The sequence below is a fragment of the Peromyscus eremicus genome, chromosome 7 (genome assembly GCF_949786415.1).
Source record: "Peromyscus eremicus chromosome 7, PerEre_H2_v1, whole genome shotgun sequence".
Taxonomy (NCBI): Eukaryota; Metazoa; Chordata; class Mammalia; order Rodentia; family Cricetidae; genus Peromyscus; species Peromyscus eremicus.
In genome coordinates, this window is record NC_081422.1 from 100,862,330 (window position 1) to 100,878,083 (window position 15,754).

General features: G+C 45.5%; 1 protein-coding gene across 5 annotated transcripts in view; it reads right to left on the reverse strand.

The window, feature by feature from the left end:
- The window catches only part of LOC131915362 (IQ domain-containing protein F2-like), a 33,255-nt gene that overhangs the window by 9,752 nt on the left and 7,749 nt on the right, over window positions 1–15,754 (reverse strand). The window contains exons 1-3 of one of the 5 annotated variants that reach the window (XM_059268533.1): window positions 10,707–10,838; window positions 10,514–10,561; window positions 9,517–9,972 (exon numbers count right to left, since the gene is read on the reverse strand). In XM_059268533.1, the coding sequence (XP_059124516.1) occupies window positions 9,571–9,972; window positions 10,514–10,561; window positions 10,707–10,823 (567 nt within the window). In that variant the 5' untranslated portion in view covers window positions 10,824–10,838 and the 3' untranslated portion in view covers window positions 9,517–9,570. Of the gene's footprint in view, window positions 1–9,516; window positions 9,973–10,513; window positions 10,562–10,706; window positions 10,839–15,754 lie in introns of those variants that run through there. The other 4 variants (XM_059268530.1, XM_059268535.1, XM_059268534.1 and 1 more) reach the window with 4 other exon arrangements.

The window sequence follows — 15,754 nt, forward strand, 5'->3', positions numbered from 1 at the left end:
ACAAGACCACACCTACCCCAACAAGGTCATACTCACTCCAACAAGGTCGTGCCTCCTAATGCTTTCAAATAGTGCCACTCCCTAAGCATTCAAATGTATGAGCCTATGGGGCCCATTCTTATTCAAACCACCAGTCATCTTTCAAAAGTTGGCTCTCTGAAGCATTTGAGCATCAACATTCTTTTTTTTTTTTTTTTTTTTTTTTTTTGGGTTTTTCGAGACAGAGTTTCTCTGTGTAGCTTTGCACCTTTTCCTGGGACTCACTTGGTAGCCCAGGCTGGCCTCGAACTCACAGAGATCCGCCTGGCTCTGCCTCCCGAGTGCTGGGATTAAAGGCGTGCGCCACCACCGCCCGGCTGAGCATCAACATTCTTAAAGCCACCTTACCCAGCAACCTCTCGGAAAGGTGCAAGAACTGTATGAGCACACTGCTCTCCCAGTAGCCCTGGCCCAGGCCCTCCAGGCGGTCCACAGCTGGTATTCAGGGCTGGACTTTGTCTGGTGGGCCTAGCAGAAGGGTACAGGCCCAGCCTCGCTGCTGCCAGGGCTGTTCTGCTTCCTTAGCCTTGACCCAGAAGCTCCAGCCAGGCTCATCGGAATTTTAGTAGGAGTTGTGTGTGCTAGACACAAGTTCATGATTAGATCTGTGATCTGTGAAACATTTTCTGTCATTCTGTGGATAGACTGACAGTGTGTGATGCACAAGCATGGAAGAGTCGAGTTTGGATCCCTACCACTGACACAAAATAGCCAGTATGGTGGCACACACCTGTAATCCAGCTGCTGGGGAGGCAAGCCAGGAGGATCCCGTGCATGTACATGGGAGTGAGGCTATTACTTCCAGATACTTAACTTCCTTTGGCTATGTCCCCTAAAGCATGGTTCTGGGTCATATGGTAGTTCTATTTTGATTTTTATAAAGGATCTTCCATATTGTTTCCCATATGGCTGTCCCAATTTTTCTCTACACCCTTGCCCACACGTCCCCCCTTGTCTTTGGATGATAACCATCCTAACAGATGTCAGGTGATGGCTCATTGTGATTTTGATCTCTATTTTCCCAGATGGCTAGTAATGTTGACTACCTTTTCATGTACCTGTTGGCCAGCAATATGTTTTCTTTGGAAGAAAATGTCTTTTTAGGTCTTATGCTTACTTTAAATTTCCTCCCCCACCCCTCTGATTTTTAAAATCAGAACGTGCATGCCTACAACTTCTCCATTCACAGCTAGTTGAGTCTGTTCACAGTCTTTTGTGGTTCTCTATGCATTTCAGTTGGGATCTTTTTTTAAATGCTTAGAACATTCCCATTATATTTTGAAATGTTGAATTTTAAAAAAAACCTCTCATTTTTAGAAATATTGTATTAAGGGTGAAATGTCACTTTAGGAACTTGAGAAAGAATTCTAATATTGGATAAAGCTCAAAAAATAGAAAGAGATGCAAAAAAGGGACACAAAGCAGTTAAAATTATCTCCTCACAGCAAAAAAAAAAAAAAAAAAAAAAAAAAAGTTGATGCTGTTATTTAATATGGAGTAATTGAGTCTCTTGGTACCATTACAGATAAAAGTTTTTAAACATCTGTGGAGGTTTTGCCGGGATCATAACTGAGTTAATGTGCTCTTGTGTGGAGTCTGCAGCCGAACAGAAATATGAAAGGGGAATGCCATGGTTCCATTTGAAATGTCTCCCACAGGATCATATTTTGAATGCTCGTTTCCCAGGTGGTAGAGCTCTTTTGAAAGGTTGCGACTTTTTAGGGGGTGGGTCTTAGCTGGAGGAAATAGGTTGGTAGGGGTGAGTGAGCCTTTGAAGGTCGTAGCCTGGCTCCTGATTCCTCTTGGTTTTTGCATCCTGATCTGCACGATGGAAAGCACTCTACTACACAGTGCCCCTGCCAGGAACAGAGCTGCCCTGCCATGATGTACTAAAACCCTAAAATGGTGAGGCCTAAAAATAAACCCTAAAATAGGGTCTCTCTAGGTAGCCCAGACTGGTCTTGAACTTGTAACTCTTCTGCCCCCACCTCCATAGTTCTAGAATTATAGGTATGCAACACCATGCCGACACTTTTCTTTCTTTCTTTCTTTTTTCTTTTAGCTTTCTGGGAAAAATAAATTGTAACCTAAGCTGTATTTCCAATTATTGAAATATAATATGTACTGAGAAGCATCTATTCAGGTTGGGACATGGCTAGGGTAGGCCAGCATGCAGCTTCGTCTGTTTGATGCTCAAATTCACTACCGAAGTGTCCAAGAGTGGCCAGGAAGCTACAGAGCTATACTAACTAGATCAGCACTGTTGTCTTTGAACTTGGACCAAAACTCAGAGCTCTGCTGAACAAATAAGCTATAACCATTTAACTGATACAGTGTCAACATTTTAATTTTATTTTATATTTTGAGATAGACGCTCATGTAGCTGGGGCTGGGCTTGAACTCCTGATCTTCTTGCTTCCACCTCCCATATACTAAGATTACAGGCGTGTATCACCATATCTGGATCAATATCTATCTATCTATCTATCTATCTATCTATCTATCTATCTATCTATCTATTTATTTATTTATTTAGAGACAGAATCTCACTATATAGCTCTGCTGTCCTGGAACTCACTCTGTAGACCAGGCTAGCCTCAAACTCACAGAGATCCTCCTGCCTCTGCCTCCCAAGTGCTGGGATTAGAGATGTGCACCACTATTATTTTTGAATATTTTTTTAGGGAGAAGAAAAAATATTTTAACAAACTATTAGCACTACAAAATATTTATAACATAGATAAAATACATGCCACAGGCCACTTCTAAAATACAATGATGCAGCTTTATTACTATATTTATAGCAATATGCATTTTACCTATACAAAAAAGGCCCCTTTCTGGGTACATTTTGTGCATGAAATGAAGTTTTTCTTTATCAGTTTCCAGGCTGTGTCAGAAAGTGCACAGAATGCCAAAGACACTAGCATCACATTTGAATTTTCTTTAGAAGTAGCCATAATACAGACAACTCATTCGTGGGGCTTAGGAGACAACTCAGTCGGTAAACACTGATGTCACAAGTGTGAGAACCCCAACTCCATAAATAAAAGCCAGCTGTGGTGTTGTGTGCCTGAAATTCCAGTGATAGTGAGATAGGAGGCACACACACACACACACACACACACACACACACACACACACACACCCTAAGAGAAAAACAGGGCCAAGGGAGATGGCTCAGTGGGTAAAACATTCACTATTCAAGCGTAGGAACCAGAGCTTAGGCCACCGGAAACCCCCCCCCCCACAAGGGTATTGTGGGGTGTGTCTGTGACCCTAGTGCTGGGACAGTGGAGATAGGTATGTCCCTGGAGCTCACTGGCCAATCAGTTTAGCCAATTCGTGAACCTCATGTTCATCGAGAGACCCATCTCAAAAATAGAAGGTGGAGAGTGAGGAAGTTCCCTAATGCTGGCCTCTGGCTTCATACACACGTGTGTGTGTGTGTGTGTGTGTGTGTGTGTGTGTGTGTGTGTGTGTGTGGTGTCTGCCTACACACAAACAAAAAGGTCAGTACATAAATGAGAACACCGATCCCTTACTTCACAGAAAGGATTAATGAGGGAGCTTCTTGAGTCCTATCACCCCGCAAGAACAAGCGAACATGAGCCTGCCTTTGGATACCTTTACTTCTCTAAAAAGCCTCATGGTACACTCTCCCTGACATTGAGAATGTTCATTTCTCTCTGTGCTGCAATGAAAATAGCATTTATACAGCTTTAGAGAGTATTATTATAGAGTAGCTGAACAGTAAAAATCATTCTTAGCCCTGAGTTGTGGTAATATATTATGTACTTTAATAAACTTTGCCTGAAGATCGGAGGACAGAACAAGCCACTAGATTAAACATAGAGGTCAGGCAGTGGTGGCGCACACCTTTAATCCTAGTACTCGGGAGACAGAGATCCGTGTGGATCTCTGTGAGTTCAAAGCCACCCTAGACTACATGAGATTGACTCAGTCTAGGAGAGGAACAGAACCAGACAGTGGTGGCAACACACCTTTAATCCCAGGAAGTAATATGGTAAGGCAGAGAAAGGAATATAAGGCATGAGGAGACAGGAACTAAAGGCTTTTAGCAGAAGCGTCCTTTCAGCTAGAGGTTTTTCAGACTGAGGAGTTGGTGAGGTAAAAGACGGTGGCTGTGCCTTGTTCGTTTGTCTCTCTGATCTTTCAGCATTTGCACCAATATCTGGCACAGGGGTTTTTATTAAAATACCAAATTAGATTTCGCGTTATACTGACTTTTCTGTTATCTATGCTCCATTTTTAAATTTTATTTATGTATTTTAGTTTTTTGAGACAAGCTTTCTCTGTGTACCCCTGGCTGTCCTGGGACTCGCTCTGTAGACCAGGCTAACCTCAAACTCAAAGATCTGCCTGCCTTTGCCTCCCAAGTGCTGGGGTTAAAGGTGTGCCCCACCACCGCCTGGCTTCTAAATTTTTAAAAAGCTTTAAAGGTTTATTTTATTTTTAATCATGTGTGTATGTGAATGCTGCTCCAACAGAAGCCAGAAGAGAGTGTCAGGTATCTCTGAACTGGGGTAACAGACGTTTCTAAGCCTCTGGACAAGGGCACCGGGTACCTCACTCTAATCTTCTGCAAGAGTGGTGCATGCTCTTAACTGCTGAGCCATTGCTCCAGCGCCCCCTGTTCTAAATTAAACAAAACTAGTACATAGTAACGAGATCTGGCCTGAGGGTCGTTTTCGTGTGATGCTGAAGACAGAACTCTTGTGCTAGGAATACACTCTGCCATTAAGCTGTATTCCCCAGCCCCTGATTTTTTAAACTGTAACTTAGTATGTATACTAAGAGTTCTACAGGCTATGTCATTAAGAAAATAACTTCCAAAAGAAGAAAAAAAATCAATTTTCTTGCTTAAAAAAATTAGCTTTTAAAGTTAGTATACAAAGTAACAGATTCTATTACCATGTATTATTGTATTCTTTATTTTTCAATGTTTGTGTGTGTGTGTGTGTGTGTGTGTGTATGTGCATGCATGTATGCATGTGTGTGTGTGTGTGTGTGTGTGTGTGTGTGTGTAAGTTAGAGGACAATTTGCAGGAATCAGTTCTTTCCTTCCACCCCATGAGTCTTGGGATTAAACTTGGGTTGTCAGGCTTGGCAGCAAATGCCTTTACCCAGTGAACCATCTCGCTGGCCCCATACTGAGGTATAGAGAACTTTATTGGATCAATCATTAGAATATCATCTTGTTCAGAAAGAATATGAAAAGTGGTACAGCCTGGACTCAGTGAAGATTTTGATAGCTCTAGGTCACCAAAGCCTCTGAGAGTTTGAAGAACTAGTAATCAATTTCCCCAAATCTCCATACGGACAAGGTGTGTAAATCTGACAAGACTTAGAATGGCTGGCAGGAGAGGCGACCTCTGGGCCTTCAGTGTTCTGAAGTAGGTTAAACACGACATGCAGCGTCTCTGTGTGCAGTCTTGTCTTTTCTCAGTACCCTTGGACCTTCTGCCTTCCCAGGCTTGCACTCCGAGTTCCCTTCTCCGTCCCTCTGCTTTCTCTACGTTATGGAGAGTTTTTATCCTTGCTTCACCTGGGACTGTGTAGCACGAATCTTAAAGAGTCTTATTAATAAAATCAAACCTGAGGCCAGTTATTGGGGTGAATGCTGGAAGATCAGAGAAGCAGAACAAGCCACAGCTACCTCACCTCGCCAGTTCCTCAGCTGATCCTGTTTCCTCAGAGTGGAAGCCTCTGAGTCCTTATCTGAATGGGTCTCAGCTGAACTGTGCTGCTCAAAAGCCTAAAAGCTTAACCAGCCAAAATCTTCTAGTTCCTCGTCCTCACGCCTTATATACCTTTCTGCTTTCTGCCATCACTCCCTAGGATGAAAGGCTCACTTCCTGGGATTAAAGGTATGAATCACCATGCCTGGCTGTTTCCAGTGTGGCTTTAAACTCACAGAGATCCGGATGGATCTCTGCCTCCCAAGTGATAGGATTAAAGGTGTGTGCGCCACCATTTTCTGGTCTCTATGTCTGTCTAGTGGCTGTTCTGTTCTCGGACCCCAGATAAGTTTATTAGGGTGCACAATACTTTGGGGAACACAATACCACCACAGGAGTGAGTATCTTAGTTACTTTTCTATTGCCATGACAAGGCAACTTATAAAAGAAAATATTTAATTGGGAATGACAGTTTCAGGCACTAGAGTTCATGTTCATCATGATGGGGAGCACGGCAGTGGGCAGGCAGGCATGGTGCTGCCACAGTAGCTGAGAACTCACATCTGATCCACAAGCGTGAGACAGAGAAAGAGAGCTAACTGGGAAACCCACCTCCTCCAACAAAGCCACACCTCCTTATCCTTCTCAAACAGTTCTACCAGCTGGGGACCAAGCACTCAAATGCACGAACCTGTGGGGGGCATTCTCATTCAAACCACCACACTGGGTTTGAGAGTTCACAGCCTTGCCTCGCTTCTAGTTTGCTCTCCCTGCTTCCTGTTTGTGGTTGAAGATGAGATTTTCAGCTTCCTGCTCCTGCCACAATGCCTGGCACTGAATGCCACGCTTCCTCCATGCCATGTCGGACTCTTAGCCCCCTGGAACTGTAAACCCAAAGAAACTCTTTTTTCCATACGTGGCTTTGGGTCATTGGTTGTATCACAACAGAAAGGTAACTAACACAGTGGCCGTCATCGTGATTGCGTTCTGTGATATTTTCATGATTGAAAACGAAAACAGAAGTCACCACCAGCAAAAACCTGGAGCAGTCACTTCTTTCCCGCTGATGTTGGCAGATCCTAGTTTATTTATAACTCTATAATTTACCTCTCTTGGGCATTTTATATAAATTTTATATAACTCTGCAATATGTGTCTGTCTCCCACTTAACATAATGTTTTCAAAGTTAACTTCTGTCGTAGAACTTCTGTTTTTCACGTTATTCTCTTTTCTCTTTCTTTCTCCTCTCTTTTTCTCTGTGTGAACGGGTGTGCGCGGACCCCAGTGTGTATGTGGAGGTCAGATGGCAACTTTTCTCCCCTCATTCTTTTATGTTTTCTGAGAGTTTTGTGCAGTGTATTTTGATCATATTCACTTCCTCACTCCTCCCAGATCCATCCCCCTCCCCCTTTCAACTGACTCAACTGTGTCCTTCCCACCACTGTCAAGTACAATTTGTACTGCCAGTATACTCTTGTATGTGTGGCCTTCACTGAAGGGCAGTCAACTCACCAGGCCTCCCCTTAAACACACACACTCCCTTCCAGCAGCTAACAATTGCCGATAGCTCTTCAGCTAGGGGTGGGGTTTCATGCCCACCTCGCCTTTGTCTGATGTGAGCATATGCAGGTTTTGTGCATGCTGTCTCAACTGTCACGGATTTGTATGTGCAAATGCCCTGCTGTGTCCAGAAATGCTATTTCCTGGTGGTCGTCCATCACCTCAGGGTCTTATAACCCTTCGGCCCTTTCATCAGCGGTAATGCCTGAGCCTTGGGAGGAGGGGCTATGAAATGGATGTCTTATTTAGGGCTGAACCTTCTTCAGTTTGTTATTCTCTTGACCAGTTGTAGGTCTGTGTGTTAATTCCCATCTACTGCAAAAAGCAGCTAGCTTCTCTGATGAGGGTTGAGAGACACACTAGTCTAGGGATATAACCACAAGCCATTAGGAGTCGGTTTAATACTATGTCTATTTAGCAGAGTCATAGCAGTAGGTTCTCCGATAGAGGCTATGACTTGTCTAGCCATAGGTTCATGGCCCCAGGTAATGGTGCCAGGCATGGGATTCAGCCTGTGCAGTGGGCCTTAAATTCAGTAAGAGAGTGGTTGGTTACTCATGATGCTTATGCGCTAGTGGACATCTCTTGCCAGGTCATTGTAACTCACAGGGTTTACAACTGGCTAAGAGTGGTGGTTCCTTTTCTCCTCTGGAAGTGTGCATAGCACCTTCCAGCTCATGAAAGTTAGACACAATGCTTGTTAGTGGGCAATGCTTCCTTGTGGGTATCCGCTTGGTAGCTCCTTGTTCTATGACTCAAGGATGTGTTATCTTTAGCAAGAGGGTCTTACCAGCAAGTTCTGGAAGTAACCAAGAGCACTGGCAATTTCCTGTAATATTTGGGGGGTCCATGTGACTCACCTGCCAACAACTTCAAGAGATGTAACACATTCCCAGCACTGGGCTCTTTGTTATTCTCTTTTGTCTAGGTGGGCATTTTTTTTTTTTTTCTTTTTCGGGAGCTGAGGACCGAACCCAGGGCCTTGCGCTTGCTAGGCAAGCACTCTACCACTGAGCTAAATCCCCAACCCTGAGGAGGGCATTTTTTCCCTATAATAAGGTAATTCTATTTAAACTCTTTATATGTATATGTATGTGTATGTGTATATGTATATGTATATATACATATATGTGTATGTGTATGTGTAAGTGTATATGTGTACGTTTTAGAAAGCTTCTAGAGTAGTAGGCTTCCATGTGGGTTTTTCAAAATGTTTTTAGTGTTAGTTATCCCTCCTGTATTCCTTCCTCTACGCTTTCCTCCAGTCTGCCTCCCAGAAGGCAACCTGTGGGAATCAGTTCTCTTCTTCCAACATGTGGATTCTAGGAATTGAACTCAGGTCTTCAGGCTTGGAGGCAAGTGCCTTTATCCACTAAGCCATGTCACCAGCCTACTCACTACCCCCTTTTTTGACAAGGTTCCTCCACGTAGCCCAGGTTGGACTTCCTGACTCAGCCTTGCAAATACTGGAATTACAGGCACACCACCACATCTGGTTTCTGTTTAGCTTTTCGAGGAGTTGATTAACAGTTTCCTCCCGTCCAACAAGACTTTTCTTTTAGCTCATCTGGTGTGGGGATGAAGCAGGCTAGAGCGAGGCTCATTCACAGGTGGAGAGAGAGAGGGTCACTGGGATAAAACTGTAGAAGAATACTGAGAGGCAAGAGCATGAATGGTATAGTTGAGAGTGAAATTGGTTATGTCTGTCTCTGAGGAGTTCTGATTAGACATTAGAAAATATTTGCTTTAGTGTATGCAAGTCAGTGAGGGCCGGATAATATGTTGGGCTAAATGTTCATCTCTATTGCAACGACCTTGCTGTACAGGCCATAGCAGTCTGACCTTTCTCCTGGAAGAGAGAAGGCAAGAAAACAACAACAAATTAGAGGCTGGGGTGGTGAATGTATTCTTTCTGTGCCGTGGGAGGGTGCTTGGTAGTGGGCAGAGAAGCTGCATATCTCATCTATTGCTTTAGGAACATGAAACTTAGTCCCTTTAATTCCAACTTCAAAAGACAGGGATGGTCCCAGGGTTGTGTAATGGGATGCCTGGCTCTGTATAGATAGAGACATCTTGATCTGAATTTCCTGGTTTGGAGGTACCAGGCTCTGTGGGGAGGGGGATGGTCTTCCCCTTAGGAGAGGAAGAGACGTAGAGTCTGAGCCCCTGGGGGTGGGGGTGTCCCTATGGCATGACAATCACTGAGACTCACAAAACCAGGCCAGGTATTTATTGAGGCACTAGAGCCAATTCTTTGTGCTACAGGCCTTTAGAGGGACAGGATTTCAATATGGAACTCTGGCTGCTTGGAAACAATTCCATATTGAACCTGAAAAATGTCATCATTCCGGAAGGCAATGCTGCTCTCGAGGGACTGGACCACACAGAGCGTGTTGCACGTTTGACTGAAATACCGACGACACTGCCACCTGCGAACCCAGGCCTGGAGCCTGACTGCCGCCTCTTCCTCGATGACATATATCCTCAGCAGGGCCAGCCGCTGTTTAAGAATGTGCCTGTGCAGGATGTTCCTCCACCAGCACTGAATCACACAGGCACTGAGGGCAGCAACCAGCAGAGTTTGCCTCACCAGGAATCCGCGCCACAAGGCCTGGATCTTACTGGCTGCTTGGGTCCTTTTTTGATGGTGTAGTAGTTTTGGAGGACGGGGCTAACCAAGCAAAGGACAGGATGCTCAGTGGATGGGGATACACGAGAGATGGATAGAGTTTTTGTCTCCACCTCTGTCTTGTCCATAGCTATGGCCACAGCTCATCTTCTGAGCCACAGTGGCCTCCTCTATAAAGTGAGGTCTGCTTATACTGTGATGTTCACAGGGGACCCAGGGGGAAGACTTTCTGATCCTGAAGACCTCATGAGGCTTTCACAAAGAAGAATTATAGTCTGCATCTCAGTTCTGAACCAGCCCACACTTCTGCTAGCTATAACAGCTCCCTAAGTTCTTCTCTCCCCTCATTTCTACCTCTCTCAATCATGCAGGCCCATGGCAACCCTGCCTACCTCCTCACTTCCCACTGCTCTGTGACTCACCTTCCTGTGTCCTGTGCACAGGTCACTCAGGGGAGGGAGGGTATTTAAGAGACAGGAGAGCAATACCCAGTGGGAGTGAAGAAGGCGCCTCCATTTCCACAAACACTGAGGTCAGTGTTTCGGGGGACTCTGGTTCATTTATGGTCCTGGGTCACACTTACCTTTGGTTGCCTCTCTTCCTTATATAGACTGAGTTCAACGTCAGACTTCTGCAATTAAAATGAGGAGTCACGGGTAAAAGCCAGGCCCCCTGCCAGCTCCCCAGTCTCTTCCCAAGTCCTCTAGAGTAGCCCGTGACTTCCCTTAGCCAAGTAGCATCCCTCAACCCTAGGGCAGTGGGCCTGACGGTCTTACACAACATTGAGCGCCCATGGCAGAGAAGGGGCTCAGGTAATCATCCCCCGTCGGTTGCTGCTCATCTGACTCCAGCAGGCCTAGGACGGCTGATGGAGGAGATGACCATGATGTCATAAGGGCAACTGTGACCCAGGGACCAGACTGTCTTACCCAGTATCACAGGTTTTGGTTGAAGAACAAATATCTGTTTCTAGCCAGGAAGGGACTCGAGTCCTTGGGGTGTGAATCTGCTCTACCAATAATGAATTATGGTTTGGCTGCATTAGGTACATTCTGTCCTTGGCCACTGAGGACAGTAGTTCATGTTGTGACAAGAAGGTATACGGGCCTCTGACCTCTCTTACTTAGTCTTCTCCTATGCTCTGCCTTTCCCTTGGGATAACCAGTGGCAGCAACATATATTCACAGCATACAGAAAGACCATCCCACGGCAGCCCTTCTCCACAATGCCATGCTCCCCCATCCATCATCCACATACATGTGCTCCTCCTTTAGGCCATCTTTCCCACCTCTCCACTGCATTTATTTATTCATCTAAATGGCATTGCAAACTGAGTGTGTCACACAGTATATTTTTTTGCCCAAATAGCTTTACATGCAAATACTTATTGCAAGGAATCATTGATCTGGTTCAAGGGTTTCTGAAGCATCATAGATACTGGACTATCAATGAGACTCATCTCAGAGATTCTGTGGTTGCCCAGAGTCAGAGCGATCTTTTGGCTGGGCAGGGCATCTGGGGGCAGGATCGAGAGCTCCAGGCTGCTGCACACTTCGCGATGAAGGCCTCCTTGCCTGCTCACCTTGTACCATCATGCTTGCAACCCTCCGGCAGCAGCGTGGGGCATGCTGAGGCACGGGTGCACTGGCCTGAGCCTCCCAGGGGACCTAGGACCCGCCCTACGAACTGCTCTTCAGTCCCAAGGATGCCATCGGCCACCACCATCTTGAATTGGTGTTCAAATGTTTTCTTCAAAGGATCTAATAACAGAAATTACAGATGTTCCGGGGCCCATTTACTGGACATACAGCCATTCTCTCTGATGCTCGTCTCTTGAGTTTCTTGCCACAAGGCCGCGCTCTGGCTCGGGAGGAAGTGTGGCTCCTCCACAGCAGCTGCTGGGGTAACGGTGAGAGCCAATTCTCACACTTTCATCATGCAATATCACAGACCAAACATTCCCATTCCTAAGGAGAGGAACAGGAGGAACGTAGATCGAGGGGACACTTGCTGAAGGATTTCTAGGCTGGAACCCAGGGCAAACGTCACCTCTTGGAGCACTATGTCTGGCATTTGGGGTATGTGTTGGCGGGAGGTGACCCGGGAAGTGTGGGTACCGGCTACCTCTCTGGCTGCAGCCCACGTGTCCTGTCTCAGGCTGGCAGACTTGCCCCATTCTTGGCTTCTCTGACTTCTGGGGTCCTCATTACAGCTTTGATTTCACCCCTGAAGCTTCTCCCACTGTTCTCTTGGGCCTGTCTGTCCACAAGAATTCCTCCCCTGCCACATGTTGCCTGCCCTCCCATGTTTCATTTTGTTAAAGATCTATTTGTGTGTGTGTTTCCTGCATGTATGTATGTATACCACATGTGTGCCTGTGAAGGTCAGGAGAAGGCATCAGATGACCTTGAACTGTAGTGATGAATCATTGGGGGAGGTACTTCCTATCCAAACTATAACAGGGTGGTAGTGGGGGGATGGAGAGCCTCAGCTAATTTCTGTGCTCCTTGTCTGTTGCTATCACCCCAACTGGTCCGTTTGTATCTATGATACCTTTGTTTCCCAGCTGAACTCTTTTTATTTGTTTATTTATTTATTTATTTATTTATTTATTTATTTATTTATTTATTTATTTATTTATTTTTGCCGAATGCCGTTTATTGAAGGAGGGAGGAGGTCTTAAACACAGGCTTACAGCACAATGGGAGAACCCCGGAGGGCAGAAGTTCACTACCGATGTTTTACAATCTTGCATCTAAGCTGTTAATGCCCATTATGCAGGATACACAGACAAAGAACTTCCCTTAAGCATTCAGGAGGGTGGAACCCCACAAGGAATTAGCATAGGGAGGATATCAAGGTCAAGGTCAGCAAGCAAGGCAACAGTTACCCAAAACAGAGGCCAGGGCCCTACAGGTCCCCCTTTTACTAGAAAATGAGGTTCTGACTTAGGTTGCATGGGACATCAGCAGGTCACCTTACCTGTCATGGAGACGCCTGCCCAGGTCACACAGGCGCTTTGTCTTAGGTTGGTGGACACCCCTCAGGCATTACCCGTCTCTGAATACTCATTATCATACAGGCTCAATCGTGTGTGAGCTGCAGAGTTAACTGCTGCCAAAGATCTCAAAGTGGCGCTGGGCTTGCAATCTTTGTGTTTGACACAGAAAAGACCAACAGAAGTCCTAACCTACCCATAGCCAGTAGGCTAAAGGCAACTGAGCCATTCCCTTCCTTAATGAGCCTTATTGCAAATTGGAGTCTTTGTAAGATGGTATCCCAAAAGCAAATGGATCTTGAGTTTATAAATTTATAATTTTCAAAGCCAATGGAACTGTATATAACTATTGAATTAAATGTATCATGCCCAATAGAATGAAAAATTAACTAACTGTGGTAGCTACTTTTGCTGCCAGGGTCTCCACTGTGCTAGCTGTAGTAACCAATTATGAAATGGTAATCCCAGAAACAGTAGCAGCGGTGGCTGCCGCTGCTATAACAGCAACAATGGCAGCAGCAATGTCAAATTCTCTTCAGGAGCGTGTGGGCATCCACTGGCATGGATACAACTCCAGGAACATGAACTGCCAAGGCCCATTTTTCTTGATCCCAGAACGACTTAAGCTGGTAGATCTGCAAAAGAACAACTAAGAACCATAAAGAAAAAACAGGCAGCTCACAAGGAGCATAACTGATGGTCTCATAATGGCTACATTCAGGCTCATAAATTTTAAGGTATCTTCAAAGGGGGCTAAATGAATTTCAGGAGGCCAATAAATGCTGCACAGACCCAGCTGAACTCTTTTTTTTTTTTTTTTTTTTTTTTTGGTTTTTCAAGACAGGGTTTCTCTGTGTAGCTTTGCGCCTTTTCCTGGAACTCACTTGGTAGCCCAGGCTGTCCTCGAACTCACAGAGATCCGCCTGGCTCTGCCTCCCGAGTGCTGGGATTAAAGGTGTGCGCCACCACCACCCGGCCCCAGCTGAACTCTTTTTTTTTTTTTTTTTTAAAGATTTATTTATTTATTATGTATACAGTGTTCTGTCTGCATGTGTCCCTGCAGGCCAGAAGAGGGCGCCAGATCTCATTACAGATGGCTGTGAGCCACCATGTGGTTGCTGGGAATTGAACTCAGGACCTTTGGAAGAACAAACAGTGCTCTTAACCTCTGAGCCATCTCTCCAGCCCCCCCAGCTGAACTCTTAACAAGCCATTTCATCCTGTGTCCGAATACTCTTTCTGATGGGGATTTTCCAAAGAGAAGCCATTGTATAAGAGAATGGTGCCCTGGCCTCTGTGTAACCTGTTTGAAGGGGTCAGATAGTTTTCTAGGCTGATAACAAACCAGCATTACCAGTTTGTCTCCATTGCCACTTCTGATTGTATCTTCTCCTTTCAAAGCGTTGCTCATTTCCTTCTGACATGGGCCAGGTTCAGCCCTTCCCCAGGCCACCTTAGTCTGGCTCCCTCATTCCTGCACAGGAGTAACAGACAGGTGGTCTGTCAGTCAGTGCAGGTCACATGACTTACATGGCCATGACCTTTGGTGGGTATGTGTGGGCCACTCTCTAATTTACCCTTTTCTATTTTTTTAAATTGTTTTTTTAGTTGACATCAGTAATAACAGGTGTCATGATGGCAGGCTCACACATTCATGTCATTAGACTTTGTTCTACTTTGTCCTCCTCCCCTTTCCCTCGTCTCCTCTGCTGGTTCATCTCTTCCCCCTCAACAGTCTCCCATTTTGTTTTCCACACCTCATGTATTCAGTACCCTGCCTTTCCTCTGTGTTGCTCAGAGCCCTCTTTCCTCTACTCCCTCCTCTTTCTTTTTCTCACCCCCTCCCCTACTCCACACACAAATCCTGTGTTCTTTCCTGTGATGAGCAATACTTCACAAAAATAGTCACAGCAACTGACTCATAGGAACTCATGAACTTTAGACCAACGGCTGTGGAATCTGCATGGGACTGGACTAGACCCTCTGCATATGGGAGACAGTTGTGTAGCTAGGTCTGTTTGGGGGGACCCTGGCAGTGGGATCAGGATCTATCCCTGATGCATGAGCTGGCTTTCTGGATCCCATTACCTATGGTCAGACACCTTGCTCACCCTTGATGCAGTGGGGAGGGGCTTGGTCTTGCCTCAACTGAATGTACCAGGCTTTGCTGTCCCCTCATGGGAGGACTTACCCTTTTGGAGGAGGGGATGAAGGGGTTGGGGAGAGGCAAAGCAAGGAGTGGGAGGAGGGATGAGAGCGGTATCTGTGGTTGGTATGTAAAATGAAAAAAAAATTTTAAATAAAAAAACCAAAAACCAAAAATAGTCACAGAAACAGCTCAGGGAAACCAAGTTCATGCTCTCCCAGGTCATGGAGAAAGGTCCTTGTGTGCCCTCAGGGTCACAGGGGAATTTCCAGGTTTGGTGAGAAGGCAACAGAGAGAAGCAAGGAGAGAGGTTAGGGCAGTCATATTCGTGTTTCCACGGAGAGATCAGACAGGGCAGGCAAATGGTTTAGGACTTGCTAGGTGGAAGTACTGGAACCTTTGGGGTCAGAACTGAGCAAGATCCTGGCACAGAGCTCTGCATCCATGAAGTGTGAGGTCATGTATTAGTCAGGGTTCTAACAGAACTCACAGAATGAATCTCCCTCTCTATCTATACAAGGAGGATTTATTGGAATGACTTACAGGCTTCAGTCCACTTGATTCAACGATGGCTGTCTATAAAAGGGAAGTCCAGGAATCCAGTAGTTTGCTCAGTCCTCAAGGCTGGATGTCTCTATTGCTCTTCAGTACATGCTGGATTCCTAAAGAACTAGGCTCCA